At 36.2% G+C, this 21,022-nt stretch overlaps 1 protein-coding gene across 2 annotated transcripts in view; it reads left to right on the top strand.

Moving 5' to 3' along the window:
• Positions 1 to 21,022, top strand: part of LOC129005275 (notchless protein homolog 1) — a 63,488-nt gene that overhangs the window by 41,423 nt on the left and 1,043 nt on the right. Inside the window, exons 8-11 of one of the 2 annotated variants that reach the window (XM_054434117.1) lie at positions 14,108 to 14,239; positions 15,379 to 15,496; positions 16,641 to 16,744; positions 19,232 to 19,358. In XM_054434117.1, coding sequence (XP_054290092.1) covers positions 14,108 to 14,239; positions 15,379 to 15,496; positions 16,641 to 16,744; positions 19,232 to 19,358 — 481 coding nt within the window. Of the gene's footprint in view, positions 1 to 14,107; positions 14,240 to 15,378; positions 15,497 to 16,640; positions 16,745 to 19,231; positions 19,363 to 21,022 lie in introns of those variants that run through there. The other variant, XM_054434125.1, reaches the window with a different exon arrangement.

The raw sequence follows: 21,022 nt of genomic DNA, 5'->3' as shown, positions 1-21,022 counted from the left end.
AAATAAAAAAAAATTAAAAAACTAGACTTTCTATTCCACACTTCTGTTTTCAAAATTCATATTACACTATGACTACAACAAAACAAAACCATGATAAATGAATTAGTTAAAAGTAAATATTCATCACATTAACAGACCAGGAGATTCAGGGAGCGGCAGAAATATCTGACGGTTTTTAAGCGAGTGCAGTTCGGCAGCCAAGTGGAGGGGGGTGGTGGGGAGCGGCTCATTCTCAAGGCCAAGTGACCCCATTTCAGTCGCCATGGAGCAGTGGACCTTGGACGGCCTGTAGGCCTACGTTTTGCAGTTGATCCTATGGATAAGGGTATCCACCCAAAATTTGATAGTGTTTCGGGATGGGATAGGTTCCCACGAGCCACATTAAAATGCCTACGAAACTTACGTTGCGTATCAACAACAGAATCGCTACTTTTTAAATACGCCTCAACGACAAACGCGCGATGTATACCGGTCCACTGCTCCATGGCGACTGAAATGGGGTCACTTGGCCTTGAGAATGAGCCGCTCCCCACCACCCCCCTTCACACGGCTGCCGGACTGTATTCGTTTGAAAGCCGTCAGATATTTCTGCCGCTCCCTGTATAAGATCCTCCCATCAAGTAGTATTACTACTCCAACATGAACCTTTTAAGAACTTTGATTTTTCGTCCAGCTTGTGTTTTAATTTCATCTTGAGTATTTTTGTTTTTAAGTCCATCAATATTAACTTCTTTTTACACGTTTATATCTTTTGATCAGATTTCAAGCGGATACAATCTTTGTATCGTCCTCAACAACGTCCCACGTCCTGTACTAAGTTTTACAAGTCTGACACTCTTGCCTGGTATAGTTTCAATGACAAGACCCAGAGGCAAATCTATTCTTTCCATGTTTTTATATTCAATTAAAACAACATCTCCTATTGAGGGTACATTTTTAGAACCTTTTATGTTTGATTTTTTTAACCAACTGACCCAAATATTCTTTTCTAAAACATCGTCTTAGATTTTGGATATGTTTCAATCTTCTGTTCAAGCTTTGCTCATCTATTTGGTCAAAGTCTGTTATACCACTTTCCCTAGTTTCTTAAAGAAAGTGGTTTGGTGTAAGTGGTGCTAATGCAGAAGTTCCATCATACACACACATAAGCGAGAGGTCTCAAATTTATTACTGCTTTGCAGTTACAAAGCACAGTAGACATTTCTTGATAATCGAGACAGGCCTTTCCAAGCACTCTTTTAAGAAGAAGATATTTTACTATTCTTATTAATGTTCCCACCAACCACCCCACCAAGCTGCTGTTGGGGGATTAAATTTCCAAATAATTCTCTGAGCAGAACTATTAGCCCAGGCAAATTGGACATATGCTCCCACAAAAATCGTCTAAAGCTGGAAAGTGTTTTAATACCTTTTGGGGGCCCCAAATAAGACTCCTGTGAGTGTGCGACGGATTCTGACGTCTGCTTAAGTTTTTGGGAGTTGAAAAACTATGAAAATTTTGTACTTTTTTCAGTTTTTCGCTTATAACTCCTAAATAACGAATCCTAAGGAAAATGTTGTTTAGAGGTGTTTTTTAGTGCATTAAGTTCCGCGTCCATTGATGTTAAATACGTCAAAATCGGCCGAGCCGTTTAGCCGCTGTAGCTTTTCAAAGTTGGGATATTTTCATCAACATGGCCAAAAGGTTGATTATTTGACCAGTTTTTGACTTACAACTCCTAAACGACGCATGCTATACAAAAATGCGCCTGTAGTTAGTTTGGAAAACACAAAATTCGGCGTAGAATTATGATTATGAATGACTAGATAGTGGTTTATTTCATGGTTATCATCCAGAGGTTTATCCAAGAATGTGGGAAGGGAAGGGTAGCAAGACCCCCTATGCAATTTTAAATCTAATATTGTTGAGGGGGTTACAAAAATTCTAGGATTCGTCCTAAGCTTCCATTTATACGATCCCATCTCTGGACACTCCCGAATGATGTTAAGCGATTGTAATAAGATATTACAACGAGAAAGATTTTATTAAATATAGCAAAAATGCTATTTTTTAGCTTAATAAACGAAAGATGATAATGGGACGGATGTACATAGTTTTACTATGTATTTAGCCTATTAAAAAAAAGATTGGGATTTTTCGTAGATTTTACCATACAACTTTTCTACTTCTCATCATTGGAATCTTAAGAATAAGGATTCATTCTTTGCTCTTATTGGTCTTGCCACAATAATGACATTCGGTACCATCTTTTTCGTCGGATATCGAATTGAGATAATCGTGCCCCTTGCAAGTCTTTCAGACAGTAGTGCATTATATCCCTGCATTTCATATGGAGCGAGAAAATGTAAACCTTTTTAACATGTACACGATGGTCGAGATAGGTAGACGGAGTTGAGAAGTTCTTGTCGAACCGGTGGATTAGCCGTAGTGATGGGAGTTAACCCATTGACGTTAATTTTCCATACCCATCTCTCTGAATTAAGTACAATTTTAAATGAGCTCTAAAGGATTGGTGGATGAGCAGCCCCTTTTGTTAAAATCAAAGTCAAAATTAGTTGAAAGTGTCCTCTAGAAGAGACCAACCCTCACTTGATTTGGATATTTTCTGCTCCCAACCATGTATAGGGCCAACCTGCTTCTGCAACTTCGCCAAGCGTTGTAACCCGTCAGAACATAGTGAGATCCATATTGATTGGAGTAAACAGCATGAGTAGTTTTAGGCTACATGCATAGTTAGATTTTCGACTCTTCTACATCACGCTTTCTTCATCAAACTGCGCTAGTGGGTACGGACCTATTTTTAATCCAAAGTATGATTCAAACTGAGGCTTGGATTTAATGAGGAATATCACGTGTTGACTGAGGGGGCAGATTCTTCTTTAACCTTTGCTGTTGCCATCACAGCTCACGATTAATGTCACCACTTCCTTTTATTCTGCACAGTTTATGGTCATTATAGGCTTGCCTATTTACGATTTTCTTGCAAGCTGTGCCTTTCCATTATGCTTTATACATATCTCGCGTTGATGCTATCATATGGGATAACTGTTGAGCTGATTGACATGAGCAAACTATTTTCAGTAAATGGGTCGTGACACTGGAACCATTTGATGAATTTCTTTTTGATCCCACGGTATCCGTGGAGTTTATATTGTCAACTTGCTGATAATATGTTGAAGAGGTGATCCCACAATATACCTTAACTTGATGGGTAGCATTCACTGCGATGGGCCTGCCAGCGAACCATCGGGCTAGATCCACATCATTGATTCCCCTATCTCGGAAAAAGCTCTCCACAGTAAGATGTTGCTCTCATGAGCACTTACTTGTTCATAGGCCATGCTGCACGATCCATGACGTCACACTAGTGGATAGGTTCACTGCCATATCCCATATGTTTTTTGTAATTAGGCTGGTTGCTTGCCAGATTTCAATGGTAAGATTTTAAACTTGACAAGCATCTGATCTAGTGTTAACAATCAATAGCGGTTAAATGGTAAAGCCGATCTTAATGAATTGGAAAACATTCTACGCAGACGTTTATGCTCTTCAAACTAACTACAGGAACATTTTAGCGAATTTCCCTATAGGGAAGTAGCTATTACCGTAGGTGGCACGGTAAGACCTAGACCCGGGACCGATTTACTTTTTCATTTTGATGTCCCCAGAGGCCAAAAACACCATTCGTTCAAATTTTTATATATGTATATATATATATATATATATATATATATATACGTCCGTGAACGCGATAACTTGAGTAATTTTTGTCCGATTTTGATGAAACTTGGTTTAAAGGTGTAAAGCGGAATAAACTTGAATGAGTTCGCGAACCAGCACGATCGGACCATGGGAACGGGGCTTTACGGGGGGTTTTATGGGGTAAAAATTGGTTTTTCTCACTTTTGACCCTCAAAACACAAAATTTCCCGATTTCTCTTTAGACCTTTTTAAAGAGCTTAAAAAAACAAATAATTTAGTATATAAAAGTATTTTTGTTCGATTATTAGTAACGGAGAAAATTAAAAAAATTGTAAATTTAAAATTCCCATGTTATTCTTATGGAGAATATTGTCAAATGTTGTAGTTTGCTTGTTTATGGATATATTTTGATCAAACTTGGCAAATTTATTTATTTTGTACTGAGCTATCAATATTTTACTCAAAAACACACTTTATTAGTTTCCTTGTAGCAGCAAACCTAAGTACTCGTTAAACCTAATGTTATTAAAATATATTTAACTGAAAATCAATTCAGACAAATGGAAATTCGCTTAGTCGGCAGGTTTGCTGCAGCGGGGGTATTTTCTATAGCATGCGTTAGAAGATGTAAGCCAAAAACTGAAAAATGAATACAGGGATAGATCGTATATAATGGATGGTTGGGATGAATCCTAGAATTTTCGGAACCTCAGACAACAATATTAGACTTAAAATTACATAGGGGGTCTTACTCTCATCACACCTTATTAGATAAACCTCTAGATGACCATCATGGAATAAACCACTATCTAATAATTCATAATCCATTTAAGGACAGGATCTATGTTGTTACAAATTTTATTAAAATTTCCCAACTTTAACTTTAATACTTTTTTTCAATGAAATGGCGTCCATACAAAGTAGGTAACAATCAATTGCCGTTATTGATTATTAAAAAAAACACATTATACGCAGAATTTTGTGTTTTCCAAACTAACTACAGGTGCATTTTTGTATAGCATGCGTCGTTTAGGAGTTTTAAGCCGAAAACTGGTCAAATAATCAACCTTTTGGCCATGTTGATGAAAATATCCCAACTTTGAAAAGCTACAGCGACTAAACGGCTCGGCCGATTTTGACATATTTAACATCAATCGACGCGGAATTTAATGCACTAAAAGACACTTTTGAACAACATTTTCCTTAGGATTCGTTATTTAGGAGTTATAAGCGAAAAACTGAAAAAAGTGCAAAATTTTCATAGTTTTTCGACTCCCAAAACTTAAGCAGACGTCAGAATCCGTCGCAAACTCACAGGAGTCTTATTTGGGACCCCCAAAAGGTATTTAAACACTTTCCAGCTTTAGACGATTTTTTGGGGAGCACACCCTATATTTGATCTAATTTGCCTGGACTATATATATTTCAATGTCCTTCCAATGTATTTTCTTTAGAAGATTACTTGTTCCTGTAAAATTAGTCTTTGGGCTAACACAATTGGGAATTAAAAACCAAAACTCTCTTCTTAGTCACTCACTTTGGTTTTCAACCGTATTAATCCATTATGGTCAACTAAAGGATCTAACACAGAGAGAGCTTTGTTCTTGATACCATCCTCAAACATTTCACATTGTATGGTTTTTAAAAGTTTTAACTCACCGCTTTCTAACTCTTGCACAGTAAGTTCTCCTAATGATCTAAGTTCTTTCTTCAATTAGCAATTTTTTAATAAATCTTCTTACCCAAGCAACCAAATGAATCATTTTTGGATAGCTGGAGAAATAACGTGAATACCATTTTATTCCAAAATTCAGGCAACACTTATCTGAAGAATGTCTTTAAAAGTGTTCCACACCAATGACAAGCTGTTTCGTTACTTATTAGACTTATCTCAGTTCCAATTTTAGATTCCTGTCTAAATTTATTTCTTCTATTTCGTACTGGATGTTTTTACTAACAGGCCATTCATTCTTGGGCAATCTCAACCAGTCAGGTCCCTACCACCAGCAAGATTCTGACAGTATTCTTGCGCTTCAGCCTCTGGATGGAAGATATGCAGGATTTTTACCTCCAGGTACTCGAATCTGTCCAATAATATATGTCCATATCTTTCCAATCCATTGATTGTAATATTCTATTATGAGATGTGCTCCCGCCGTGGCGGCTAATAATTACAATCTTGGAATCGTGGTTTTCTTCAGAGGAGCAACTCATGATTTTGCAGACAATAGTTGGACTCTTACTTCTTACTTCATCTTCAATTTCAACTCTCAAGTAAATAGCTGTTGCATAGGCATCTTTACTTGCGTCGCAAAATGTGTGAACACTACAACCATTTGAATCCATAGTCATCTTATCTATCCATCGTGATATTTTTACTTCTTCAAGAGCGCTTCACTCACTATACCAAATGATGAATCTTTTGATGTCTGAACTTACTTCAGTGTCCCAGTCAATTTTCAAGTCCCACATACTTTGCAGAAGAAGTTTAGGAAACAAAGTAAGAGGGCAATGGGTACCAATTGGATCAAAGATCTTGTGAGATATGGATAAAATGTGTCTCTTTGTGATTCGTGACACGTCCATATCTTTAGATGCAGATCAATTACTGCCCCTAGAAGATATGGACTACATTTCACTCCAAACCAACTCTTTTATGGCGGTAAACAATACTTTGGCTTCTTTCATTGATGTCAAACCATAAAAACCGAAGAAAATCTCTATCTTGTACATTTAACGATATCTGTAAGAAGTATTTTGCTATATCAGTAATCAACATTTAAAATAAAAATTGATTGGAATAAAATTGATGAAAAACTAAAAGAATCTGATTGGCAGAATATTACCAATTGTAGAGAAATTAATACTTGTACTTCTAATATAATTGAAACTATCCAAACTATTATTCATGATGCTTCCAAGGAAGTCAAAGTAAACGCAAAAAGTAGAAAACTTCAACCTTGGATTACGGCAGGATTGCTGACATCAATAAGGAAACGGGATATACTCTTCAATACAGTAAAAAAGAATCTATATAACAGGCAATTAAAAAATAGATACAGTAGAACCTCTTTAATCCGAACTAATTGGCACCGGGAGTAGTTCGGACTATTGAATAGTTCGGATTACAGAACATATTGTTGTTTTTACATAACAATAGCTAGGGAAAAGTGAAAAATACCTTGTTAAGTAAAATACAGTGTTTATTAAATACAGTAGTAAACATAGGGAATAAACAGTATTGTACATTACAATTGAAATAATTATGTGTACTGGTGAAATTACCTGCTGTCAAGTGATCCTTTTGACCTTGAAAGGTGACCGGTTTCTAGGAAATTTTGGACAACTATCAAAGAGGTGTCAGGTAGACGACACATTCCCGCACCATTCCCGGTGTAGGCCTTCTGTGACAGAGGCACTGCTACTCCTGACATAAAAAATATCAGTCAACAATTCAATGACTACTTTGCTAATGAAGGCTACAACCTAGCTAGCGCTATTAATCCAGTGGGGCCACCCGAGGTGGAGGATCATCACCATGCCTTTCATTCTGTATTTGAGCTGAAGCCGATCAATCAAGATCAACTAATAAATATAATTAATAGTATAAAAGGATGCTCTGCTCCAGGATGGGATAACATCCCTGCAAAACTTGTTAAGACCTTCTCAAATTATCTTGTTCAACTCCTATTACATCTGATAAACCTAAGTATCCGTTCAGGAGAGTTTCCTGACCTGTTCAAAATTGCAAAAGTCCCTATCAACAAATCTGGTGCCAAAGCTGAAATGAGTAATTGTAGACCAATATCTTTACTAACCACCATAGATAAAATTCTAGAAAAATGTGTAAAGATCCAATTAACTAATTATCTTGAAACAAATAAAATTTTATCTGAATCACAATATGGATTTAGGAAAGGGAAAAATACTTCCGATGTTTTATTTGACTTAACCAAATTAGTAAATGAGAAAATCAATGGAAAAAATAAAATCATTTTAACTTTCCTAGACTTAGCAAAAGCATTTGATTCTGTAAATAGATCCAAATTATTACAAAAACTTGAATTAATAGGGGCAAAAAACACACTAAATTGTTTTTCTTACTATTTCAAAAATCGTAAACAATTAGTTCGTATTAAGGGAATAAATAAAAAAATAAAAAAAAACTGGTTTGATCACAATCTACTTTCTGTTAATGTACAAAAAAATAAAAGTTTGCCAATTATCCTTAGAGATAATTACGGTCCAGGACAGTGAATCCTAAAAATGCACTCTTGTGGTGATCCGGAGTCCGTCAACTGTGGATGTGAACTCATTGAAAAGGTTATAAGTTATAAATATTTAGGTGTAGTCATAGATCAAAAATTATCATGGGTACCACACATACAGTACTTAAAACAAAAATTAAGAAAAATGATATATGCTTTTGGGCAGTTGAGCCGTGTGCTCACCCTGGATCACTGCAGGAGTGTGTACCTCGCCTATGTGCAATCTATAATGCAATACGGGGTTCTGGCGTGGGGTGGTGCCTCCTCCGCCGTGCTGGAGCCACTGGGGGTGACACAGCGCTCTATAATAAAAAACCATTCTAAAAAAAGGACAAAAATATTCTACTGATCTGCTATTCAACCATTTTCCTGTACTCAATATTAGACAAAGACAATTATTTATTAAAATCCTTCTAATCTACATTAAAGACGACAAACACAACATTTTCACACAGCCAACTCACACATATATAACAAGAAACCGATTGAACTTTGGATACACAATACCCAGATTAGGTTACAGAATAGAGCTTTCTAATCCATTTTATATTGCACATCAATTATACCAAAATCTTCCAAATAATTTCATTGAGGCAGAGAGTAGCAGTGCAGCCGTTTTCGGGAGAATAGTTGGAGAGTGGCTGTTAAACGTCGGCCCCACGGCTGCTGAAAATTTAATTCATTCACCATAAAAATAATGAATAAAAATGAATAAGAAAATCTATTAAATCTGCAACATATCAGCCAACCCATGCCTATGTCAAAATTTTTAGACCGGATTGATTTTTGTTTTCAAATTGTAAGAATTATTTTATTTTAAGGGGTATTTTTAATTTTTAATTTGCTTTAACTTAACAAGTGTTTAGAACTAATATTCTGATGGTTCTATGTTGTCCAGGACTAAAATATTTGATTTAATTTTTAATTTTAATGAATAAGTTATATTATTGTTAACTAGAAAAGTTGTTTTATGTAAGGATATACATTTTTTAACAGTGACCAGCAAGTGCCATGGACTCTTCCTCACACACAGACGTAAAGTCTTGTGAGGAATATTTTTTCCTTTTATAAAATATGTCACTTTTTATTTATTGTACATTATTGGAAATAAAGAATCTTGAATCTTGAACTCCAAACTTCCCTTCCCTAAAACGCGTTATAAAAGAAGGAATCAGTTCAATTAAATTTGGTCCATTTTCAATACAGTCGTTCAATGAGGGCTAAAACTTGGTCTTTGCTGATACATCAAACACTGGACGAATTTGTTTGGTAATACTACTCTCTTTCACTACAGGTCTATGTGGCAGGTAGTGAGAGTTTTTGTTCAAATTGTCAGAAGGTACAGCTTCAATGATGCCAATGACTTAACCTCTGTTTAAAAACTGAGTCATAGTCTTCGGTCAAATTGATATCATCCAATTTCTTCACAACTGTTGATAACCTCTTTTCGGCTAACTCTCTGTTACTAGGCAAAGGAGAATGACAATAATTAACCCAAGGGTAAACTTACTTTATATCGGCCTTCTTCATTTATAGTGGTAGTTTTGATAAATTGCCCTTTTACTGCCAAAGCCTTTTGTTCCTTGGAAACTGATTCACTTGTATCAGTAATACCTATAGTATCTTATCTCCCCAGTTCTGATATGTCAGCATCATTAATAAACATTGACGTTACAACAGTGGAGAGTGTAGTTGAACCTGTACTACCACTAATTGTAGTCTTACCAATCAGTTTCCATCCCAGAAGAGTTTCCATAGCCACTAGTCCGGATTTCAGTTGAATCATATTTCCCGTGAAGAGCTTACCTGCTATATCCGCTCCAATCAATATACCAATTGGTAGCTTGGTCTCATGCATGTCAGTCAGAGAAACACTTTTCTCTCTAAGTTCTTGTATAGACCTTCGGTAACAGGTGAAATTTTCCCACACATGGTAGTTTGACTCAATACCATAAAGTTGCAGTTGTAACTGTAATTTTGGGTGGTTAGAAACACGCGATGTCTGTTATGATGAAAGAGAGTGTATGATTGTTTCTTCCCCTAAGCTTTCATAATTCATTTTTTCAGCCAAGTCCTTTAAAATGTAAGAACGCTGCAAACCAGAATAAAAAAGAATGGCAGTCTCAAATTGATTACTACCTGGTGTTCTTAATCTTGCCTTTGTTGTTTGCAGAAACACTTTCACTCTGCTACTTGATTTATTAGCCAACACAGTATCTTCTACTATTGTGATTTCTTTAGATACCTCATCAACACATTTGCTTACACGCTCATTCACTACTTCTTTGGAATGAATACTAGGACACATCACAGTATAATGTTTCCTTTTACAATTAGAACAAGAAAAATTAACTCTACAATCCTTAATACACCAGGCTGCAAGCAAAGAAAACAACACCTCTTTTCCTTTAAAGTGGACACCTTATCAGACAACGGCAATTTCTGAGCAGCAAAACAGTTACTTCTCTTATGATTCTTATCACAAAAGACACACTTTGTATAAGAATTTGAGTTTTACCAGAGGACATGAGGCTTGAAGCCGTTGGTATGTCTATCTTACCTGGTTGAGTGATGACCTTTTCAAAGATTTATCCTTCCCAGAACTACTTATCCCAAAACCTACCATGGCTAGACCGATTCTCTTTTCTCCTTCAACTTCAGACAACATAAACTTCATTACATTGTTAAGTCTTTCCTGAGCAGGGTGTCCACATTCTGGAAAGTCAGGGATAGTTATGGAAAAAAAATTTGGTCATTGAAAGTCATGGAAATAGGCAAAAAGTCATGGAAAGTCATGGAAATCCCCAATGATGGATGGATTTCAGGGGACCTTTCAATGCCCTAGTCGGCCGTAACCCCGACTATTGTAGTATTTTTCGGAATTTTTCACAAATGTATGACAATTTCAATTTATATAGTTGTCTTAGTTTATGGGTTTTGAGTTTGTATTAGTTCATTGTTGTACATTGTACTCCATTGTTATCTGTTAATACATATTTCAATATTTTCTGTGAAATAACTTGACTAGGCAGTATTATTCGTGTGTGTATGGTATATTATAATTTTTTAGTTAAGCTCGTGAGTCATGGAAATCAATGGTTAATGGTCATGGATAGTCATGGAAAGTCAGGGAAATTAATGACAAAATTTCTGTGGACACCCTGCTGAGGGTCTGTACCTACTCTTAAAGGGCTTCTTTGCCACACCCTTAAGAGATCTTCAGGCATACAACTTTCAACTAACGTGTATATAACATGGAGGAACATTTATCTGTTATAACTCCCAAAGGTATCTAAAGCACGCATATGAGACTCAAGTTAGTCATACAAACTTTGTAAGTTAATTGTGTTCTTGCCTCATAGAGCATTTGGTAAAACAATTTTCAAAAGTTCCCTGACATAAATCTCTACCAATAGACCCTTATCAAATCTGGCATTCAAACATTCAATTGCTTTTGGATAGTTCTCTCCAGTCGGAGGAAAACTCTGAACTACATCCAGCTAACTGCTCATCTTCAGAAACATTATAATTAGGCTACTCAATAACAAATAAAAAATCTGAGTGTTCAAAACCTGGAGCTCATCAACCGTTATCTCCAAAAGTTTTAGAGTTTTTTGAATTTCAATTTTGTCCGTTGGTTCATTTTCAACTAAACTGTTTAGTTTGTTCAATTTTTTTTTTTTTTAATAAACCCTATATACTGTTCTAGTTTTCTTTAGATTTTCCATCATAGAGATAGGTGAAAAACAAATCCTGTCACGGTTGCCAAAATGTTAATTTACACTACACACCTACCTCTTCTTCAAATGATGAAAATAAACCTAAAATTATAAAAAACTAGTGTACCTGTTGCTCGAATTCGAGCAATTGCAAAGCATTACAGGCGACTCACGAAGATTATGGAAATACTCACGATCTACACAACAGTTAGATATAATCAAAATCTTTTGTAAATATCTTATCTTTTCTCAAAAAGCTGATCTTGTTTTTTAGTGTTACTACAAATTTTTCCCTCTCATAGCCGCATTAGGTTGTCTATAATAACAATTAAAAATGAAAAAAAAACATTATTTCTTTTCTTCTACTTGGTTGTGTTCTATGACTTTTCTATGTTTCCATTGTTTGCAAATCGGTTATTTCAATGATTGCTCAAGAAATGTAGCATATTGTTAATTCAGTTTTATTTTTAGCCTATATCAAATCGTCCAGGATTTCTCGCTTTTTTCCATTGTAATAATTTTACCAACCCAAGTTTCGTCTACAGATGCAATACGCCAAAGAATATCAAGAGTTACTGTGATATTAGGATTTTCCACTGATTTGGTAATAGAACATTATATTGCAAAACATGACACGATGCAGAAGAAAATCCAATTTAAAATCAGAAAAACCCATTGCCAATACTGTAGGCTACTTCATTTTGACAAATTCAATAAATCACAATTTAAATATTAACAGCTGTTTCATTAAAAAGTAGTGTAAAATTATGCATATGGTCATAATGTAAACAAATCTGCTGAGGGGACTTTAAAGGCCTCTGGGGCAGATCCCCAAGGGAATTTAGCTCGTTCTTCTTTTGATGGCTCATCTACAGACGAAGACCTTTCTTTAGAGACCCCTACCAAGTTTCTACGCCCAGCCGTTGTCTGAAATTAGCTGTGACAAAAACCCGTTTTCCCCCCATAAGAATAACATGGGATGGGGATTTAAAGGCCACTGGGGCAGAGCCCCAAGGGAATTTACCACGTTTCTCTTTTGATGGCTCATCTACAGACCAAGCCCTTTCTTTAGACACCTCTACCAAGTTTCTACGCCCAGCCGTTCTCTCAAATTAGCTGTCACAAAGAAAAACAGTTTCAAATTAATATATAGACTAGACTTTCTATTCCACACTTCTATTTTCAAAATTCATATTACACTATGACTACAACAAAACAAAACCATATGATAAATAAATAAGTTAAAAGTAAATATTCATCATATTAACAGACCAGGAGATATAACACATTGGATAGCCGTTTATCTTTAATTGAATTTTTCCTATTATGGGATTGTAAAGCAAACTTTCACCAGCCTACCATTTGTTTAGGATTATGATTAATTTAGGAGTCTAGTATCTGGACTGAACCTTATATAAATTTAATTTTTCTGGCCAAATTGATTTAATTTGCCCTCTGAGGTGATTTGGATAGTTGGTAATTCGGGAAATTGGAGTTAAGATAGTTGGAGATGATTAGATATTTGTTTATACTGTATTTAAACTAAATATCAGGAGCGAGCTGGTCTAGTGGTTAGAGCGCGGGACTTCAGTCCCTGAGGTCCCGGGTTCAATTCCCGCCAAATCACCAATGGAATTTATTTAAGTGATAATGCCGCAACCCCTAAGTCTAGCCTAAAGTAATGTGAAAAACAATTTCACTCTAGTGCCTAGCGTCTTCGGACAAAAAAAATTTTAACTATATATTGAGTAGGCCCATTTTTTTTAGCCAAATCACGCTTTCAAAGGTTGCTTGTGCTGAGACCAAAACATTTTTACAGTAGAACCTCTCATAGCCGACCTCGGAATAATCGACTCCTCGGGATACCCGGCCTAGTGTCCGACCTTCTACTTGTTTCATGTCTGGGGCGATAACGCGAGCGAGATCGGTTAACCAAAAGACGGATGTTGCCGTAATCGCGGCAGACGATCACCACGGTCGCCGATGACGGGTGTTGCCGCCATTGCAGGAGACAATTACTGAAGTCACTGAGACTACAAATTACGCTCACGGGTATCCGGAGACGATTACCAAAGTCGCAGAGACTGCAAGTTACACTCACAGGTGTTGCCACAGTTGCGGGAGACAATTGACGAAGTCAGAGAGACTGCAAGTTATGCCTACGGTTTTTGCCACGGACGCGGGAGACTATTACCGATGTCGCAAAGACTGCAGGTTATGCTCCTCCCAATACCCGATCTTTTGGCTGTTCTGACCATGGTCCAGTCCCGTCATGTTGGGATATGAGCAAAGTTTTATTTTCAGTTTATAGGAAGATATTATTTTAAATTCACATTTTTTTTTCAGGGATACTTATGGATAGTTGATGCATTTCTAAACTTCTGTGACTCTTAACTAATATCAATGTTCCACAACAGAAGCAGCTATCCAGGCACTTGCTGTCAAGAAGTACAAAGACATAGTCAAAGACTCAGGAGAGTACTTGGTGTCAGGCTCAGATGACTTCACATTGTATCTATGGACTCCTGAGAAGGACAAGAAGCCAATAGGTAATCTAATAACTCATTTAAAATGTGTTTCCAACAATTAATAGTAATGGGTCGGTTGCTAATTTTATTGGTTTAGTAGGAGTAAAGATCCTAAAAACCCTCGAAGAAAACTAATTAGTGTAATGAAGTAAACAAAACAAACTAATAAAGAAATTATCTACGTCCTCAGAGTTTCTCTAAAAGCATACAGTATATATAGCATTGGATCACAATGTAGACTTAACATGGAAAGCAGTTTCTAACTACCCTCTCTAAAAAGTGAAAATACATACATTTGCTGGAGGTTTGCCTACAGTTGAATTGATAACAAAGGCGATTTCCTCTGCAGTCGGTTTATTATCTACAAACTCACCATTTATGCTATCTACGAATCTAAGTTCCAATCAATTACTTCCATATTTTACAAGTATTTCTCCTTTTTTTTATTAGTAATGGTCGGATCCGGATATCGGACTACCGGATCCGCCGGATCTGAGCTAGAACTGACGCCCGATCGGATCCACAAAAAATCGGATCTTGGGCTGGATCTGGTTTTAATGGATCCAGTTTTTTTTTTTTTTATACTATTAACACAAAACGGGCGAGTATTCGAGATTTCGAATTCGAGTAGAGTACGGCCTTGAAACTAGAGCTTATCTTTGAACTCGCCAGTTTGGTTTAAAATTGTAAAAAATCAATATTTGTTAAAATGTAAATTGTGTTTACCGGTACATAAAATGATGGATAATTTGTATTACTGTAGATTCTACAGTAATACAAATATAGAAATAAGCAAGAGGTAGTTGTCCTAATCTATTTTTATAGCTGTCACAACAGAATAGGTCAACTCAAAGCAGTCGGCGGTGACTGACTGGCAATGGTATACTGACTTGACACAGAATGGAATGACATGATCGGTAGTGATTTTGTTTTAAAGTAGGCCTACTGTTTCACAATAGAAAATTCCACTACTGAACTGTTATGTAAGCAATAAATTTATGTTTAAAAAAAGTCAGAATAGAAACACTAGAAAGGCAAAACAATAAAAAGGGAGGGAGGGGTTGTGCAATGACCTCGAAATAAGCGGCATAGCAACAGTGAGTAGTGGTTATGCCTAGGGGTTAGCAACAGTGAGTTAATATGGTATGACTATTTTCCAGCCAGAATGACAGGTCATCAGCAACTGATCAATTGTGTGGCATTTTCACCAGACAGTAGAGTAATCGCCTCTGCTTCCTTTGATAAGTCAATCCGTCTATGGGATGGACGCACAGGAAGGTAAACAAATTCTTTTGTTAAGATAAGTTATTCAAAACAATTAAACAAGTATTTCAAATGCCCCTACAAAATTGTTACTTTGTTTGAATCTTCTATGCTAGAACTGTTCTCCGATGTACCATAAAATATTTTTAGGCCAAGTGTTTGATCTCTTTTCAAGGTCCATCAACTATGACCAGAAATACTTCTTTAGAAGTTATTTTCATTTCAGGCTGACATTGGTCTAAAGGGTTTTCTTTCACAGTAAAAAAGAAGTTTTCAAGCTCATTTTACAGGGTTCAAACTCATTCAGTAGAGTTGGAGGGGAATCAGCTTAGTACGAGCGAATGGGAAAAAATCATATTAGAACACAGAAAATTAGCCTGATAACTAGCAGTATATTTTTTTACTCCCTATGGCCTATTTGAACAGTAGCCTATTTCCGTTATTATTTTTTCACTAATAGCTTTTTTAAAATGGCACTCAATTACTCGGCACTGGAAATCCTGCACTGCCAATTATGTCTGACTAACAACCTTCTACTGTAGGGCTTTCCTGTTACCAGGATCGCATATTTTCATAGAAAAAATATTTATTAATAATATGTAAATTTATTACGAACATATTAAAGCTACTCTGAGGATCTTACTTGCGATTTAAAATGTTGGACCTCTCACTGGCCTTCCAATTTTTGTTTCAAATTAAAGATATATCCATATTGTGCAAACACTACCAACACAACATTATACTGACTACCTAACACTGATAATAACGCCTTTCTTCTCATTTGCTTCTGAACCAGGATGTTGTTGCATCCCTTACTTCAATGATTGTTGCATTGAAAAGCCGCCTCACTATAGATTTTCAACGGCTTAAAGTATTTTTTTAAGTTCAACCCAAGTATTATCTTGCACTTAATTAGTTTTAAGAATATCACTAATATAATATTAATAGTACATATCCACAAGTCTTTGGAAAGAGTTAAAGCCCACAAACACCCCCCCCCCTCCATTCCTTTAATGTGCCCTGTTTATATTTTTCTGCACCATTTAATTTCCTTATCCCATATCATAGTACTCCTCCTTAGGAAAAGGCTTAAGTTTAAGTTGACGCTAACGCCAGTCTAAGTTGTAGTCGTCATACTTATGTACATATTTTCTGCTAGATTCCTATCTGTGCTCAGAGGCCATGTGCAGGCAGTTTACATGGTGGCTTGGTCTGCAGACTCACGACTCCTGGTTAGCGGCAGTGCGGACTCTACGCTCAAAGGTAAAGTGCTACTCTATTAATCTTTTATCATAGTTAGATTGGGTTCAAGCATTGAAGTGAATCTCCCATATGGGGAATAAGCTATTACCGTAGGTTTTATAAACAAAAATCATCTGATTTGGATGAAATTTGGTATAAACGTGTAAACCTAGGTTTATTAGAACGAGTTTGCGAACCACCATGATCGAACCATGGAAACCGGGTTTTATTTGGTAAAAATTGTGTTTTCTAATTTTGACCCCTAAAACATAAAATTTCTTATTTTCTCTCAAAACCATTTTGAAGTGCTTAGATCCTAAGAACCGGTTGTAAGCAGCAACTATCATGGTTTTTTGTGTTTTCATTTATATATTACCATCAGAGAAAATGAAACTCTTTTTAACGCCCCTTGAGCTAATTGCACGAGTAACTGACAAAATGGACCATATCAGGACAAGCTGCTGAACAAGATCGCAGGAGACTCGACAAACCCACCAACACGTCGTGAGAACCAGGCTTTATACACACTACACAGTAATCAGTAACAGAAATGGTAGAAGCCAAAACTTTAGGTTGAATTCTAGGTTACGAGTTACGACTAGCTAGAACTGTGTGTTTTAGAGAAAGTTGATGTACCACCCTAGTGATGTTAATCACCCTAATTAGTTACTATCTCTCCAAATATTGTTTCCATTTAAAATTTTAGATAAAAATAATTATGAAACTTTATGGTGAGCCCAATGACAATATAATGATCCGATAACTCCGCTAAATTTTGTGGGTCTCTCTAGTAATTCCCTAGTATTTATACAAAGATAAAAAAGGCTCAATTTGTTGTAGTGAAAGTAAAATATTTTAGTAGGATGGATTGAATGTGTAAATAACATTTGAGTGTTAGAAAAAGGTAAGAAAATTAAGGTAAATCCTTCCTCAATAGCTCTCACAGGACACCTTTGAGAAATTTCTATACCTTTACCAGACTTACGGTCCTAAGGTATCACATAAGTTATACCTAGAGATACACATAGTTATACCTTTAGATACTGATGAAACAGCCTAGATATTTGGGTAATTATGAAAGGCCATGCTCATTAAAGAGAACTGGGAGGGTCTCTTTATCCAAACCAAAAATGATGAAATAGCAAAAAAAAAGGGGTACTTTCTTGTTAAAGGGAACATTCATTATTATCGATGATTTTTTCGATATATCAATATTTTTGTTTTCCGGTCCATTACAAATGGACAACAACTAACTGATCTTGTTTAGGCTAAAACAGTCTATTATATGGATTAAGAAATGAAACTGTTCTAAGCTAACCTAACATAACCAACAATACTTGCTGTACCATTTAAAAATTCCGTTTGGGTTTGATAATAGAAAAGGTAAGTTAAACACGGAATTTTTTAATGTTACAGCAAGTTTGGTTAGTTATGTTAGGGTATTTTTTTACAGTTTTATTTTATTATTGTTTGTTGATACTGAACAATATTTATCGTAGTTGTCAGCTGATATGTTTCAATTTGTTAATATCGATATATCGAGAAAAAAACCATCGATAATAATGAATGTTCCCTTTAACAGGAAGTACCAAAAAAGGACTGACACAGGACCAGGTAGCTACTATGGTGATAGAGAAAACTACTTCTACTACTACTACTTCTTGTACTAGCTACTTCTGTGAGACTGCAGTCTCCTACCTGTCTGCGTCATAATGTTGTCGTCACAATAATCTGTGATCACGACCTATCAAAATCATCTCCCTCTGTGGCAGCAAAACAGAGAGCATCTCCCACTCCCAAGACCATGAAGACATCATCATCGTCTCCAGTGATTGCCATATTTCAACATTCCCCGCGGTCGCAATGACATCATAATCGCTTTCCATGGTCGTATTTATATATTTTTCTGAGATTTCAAATGAATTAAGTATCCGTGGCTTGTAAATAATTTAAATTATCCACGGTTTAATTCTCAGTCTAACAATGTAGGAAATATTTTTAATGTTGGTGTAAATATTTAATTTTTAAATATTGGTTTTCATTTTCATGTTGGTTCAGAGAAACCTTGTATAGTTTATGCACAGATTGCAAATGCACGTATCGGCTTTTGTATGATAAATAAATTGATTGATGATAGTCGCAATATTTTGAAATTTGCCTGCAGCTGCGAAGGCATCATTATTGTCTCCCAAGATCATGGCTTTATATTGACAATCCCCCGCAGTTGCGAAGATATCATCATCAATGACAATATGTAAATTACATTCCCCCCGAAATCCCTATGGTCCCTCTCTCTGAGCACCACTGAACATGTGTAAGCCTGCAGCCTTCCTGATTGGTATAATAGGTGTATCACCATTTCTAATTCACCTGGAGTAATTGATTTATAATGTCATTTATCATTTCACCCCCCCCCCTACCCCTCAATGGTCCCTCAACGTTTCACCAGAGAAACCCCCAACTTTGTCTCATGTTTTTTTAAATGTCAACACACATTTCTTGTTATAGTGTGGAATATGAAGACGCGAAAGTTAGATCAGGACTTGCCTGGACATGCAGATGAAGTGTTTGCTGTAGACTGGGCTCCGGACGGGCTTAGGGTGGCTTCTGGCGGAAAGGACAAAGTCCTAAGATTGTAAGTACATGTTCTAAGATTCCACAGTTTTTACCCTCTTTCTTCTTGGATACTCGTCTGAATGATGTTTGATTGAAAGTGGCTCAAATATTAGAGTACACACAAGAACCAATGAGTGTATTGTGAACCAGAAATACCCTGGTAGTAAAGAATGCTCAGGAGTTTAGTAGTATAACTACTCCTCCAAAAGAGAAGTAAGTCGAGTAGTTCTATAATGAAAGCCAAGTATATGAGTGGGCGCTGTTACAAAAATATTTTAAAATATAATATGATGTGTTTAGTTTTATGCAGTTTTAGGACCGTTTCATGCATAGCAGTAGCGGTTTGAGTCACCCAGCGAAAAATAAGCGGCTGTGAAATTGTCAAGCGATTCGCACCCGCGTACCCCCTAGTTTCTATTCCAGTCGAGGTAGGGAAAGTAAGTTCTGCCATCAAGTGCCAAAATTAATCAGTTAGGCCCTACTCACTAACATCTGGTTGACATGGACTTGCTTTAAACTTCTAGGAGGTTTTATGCTTCAAACTGTCAATCATACAACATGTGTAACATTTTACCTAATGTAGGTACTGTGTTTTCGTTATAAAACTTGTTTTTCTAAAACCGAACTTTAATTAAAATATGTATAATACTGTGCAAACAATTTCAGATCAGTTAGGTCAGTCAGTATGAACTATTACAAAACAGACGGTCAATGATGCTGACAAAAAATACAATACATTCTGTTTAAAATAACTAATTACTAGTATTTACGGGACCAGAAGTGTTGGCAATACTTATAACGGGAGTGTTTTTCTCCGCTGTGTATAAATGCTCCCATAATGCTCAATGTATCTTCGATCCGGTGAAAATTCGCGGTTCATAAGTCCACTGCATGGGACTTGTTGGGCACTAAAGTAAAGAAGCCTGCTCTGCGGTGCATAAAAGCACCCATTTAAATCAATGTACTTATAGAATCACTGTGGCGACCGCTGATGCGTGAAAGGGGCCTAAAATGTTCCTTCAATTTTTTTTTATAATTAGATTAATTGTCACACAATAATCTTGTTACAAATTAGGATAGTGATAGGCCCCTTCAATAGTTGTTAGTTGTACACATATTAGTGAAAATAAAATTCAAGACAAATGGAAATGGTGTAGCAGACAAAAATAAAACAGATTGTAAGATTAATGTTAATGGAAGAGTAGTTAGATCTGTGTATAGAATTTCTGAGAGAAATTAGAAATTACCAACAACCCCACCGCAGCAAACCTACAGACTAAGCGAATTTCAATATGTCTAATTGAATTCATTCATCCTCCTACTAATATTATAAATGAGAAAGTTTGGATGTATGTTTGTGACAAGTGAACGCGAAAAATACTGGTCGGATTGGGCTGATATTTGGCATGATGATAGCTCAAATTCCCGATTAACATATAGGCATATTCTTATTTCAAAAATCCTTTCGGGCTCCGCCCCAGTGGCTCTGGAGTTTCCCATGTTAACCTTATGAGAAATGGAATTATTGAATCTTAACAGCTGTTTCAATTAAACAAGTTGGTTCTGTTCTATGATGTTCAATAGCATTCAAGTTACAAGGATTACCAACAGGGTGCAGCACTATTATTTCTTTTACATTTATGACAACAGCTAATTTGCAACCAAAAGGTGAGTGAGCGTAGC

Source organism: Macrosteles quadrilineatus, unplaced genomic scaffold (genome assembly GCF_028750875.1).
Source record: "Macrosteles quadrilineatus isolate MER2022 unplaced genomic scaffold, UCM_ALF_1.0 Scaffold_1__1_contigs__length_201487025, whole genome shotgun sequence".
Classification (NCBI taxonomy): Eukaryota; Metazoa; Arthropoda; class Insecta; order Hemiptera; family Cicadellidae; genus Macrosteles; species Macrosteles quadrilineatus.
Note: the sequence above shows the minus strand (reverse complement) of the source record. Positions and strands in the feature narration are given on the sequence as shown.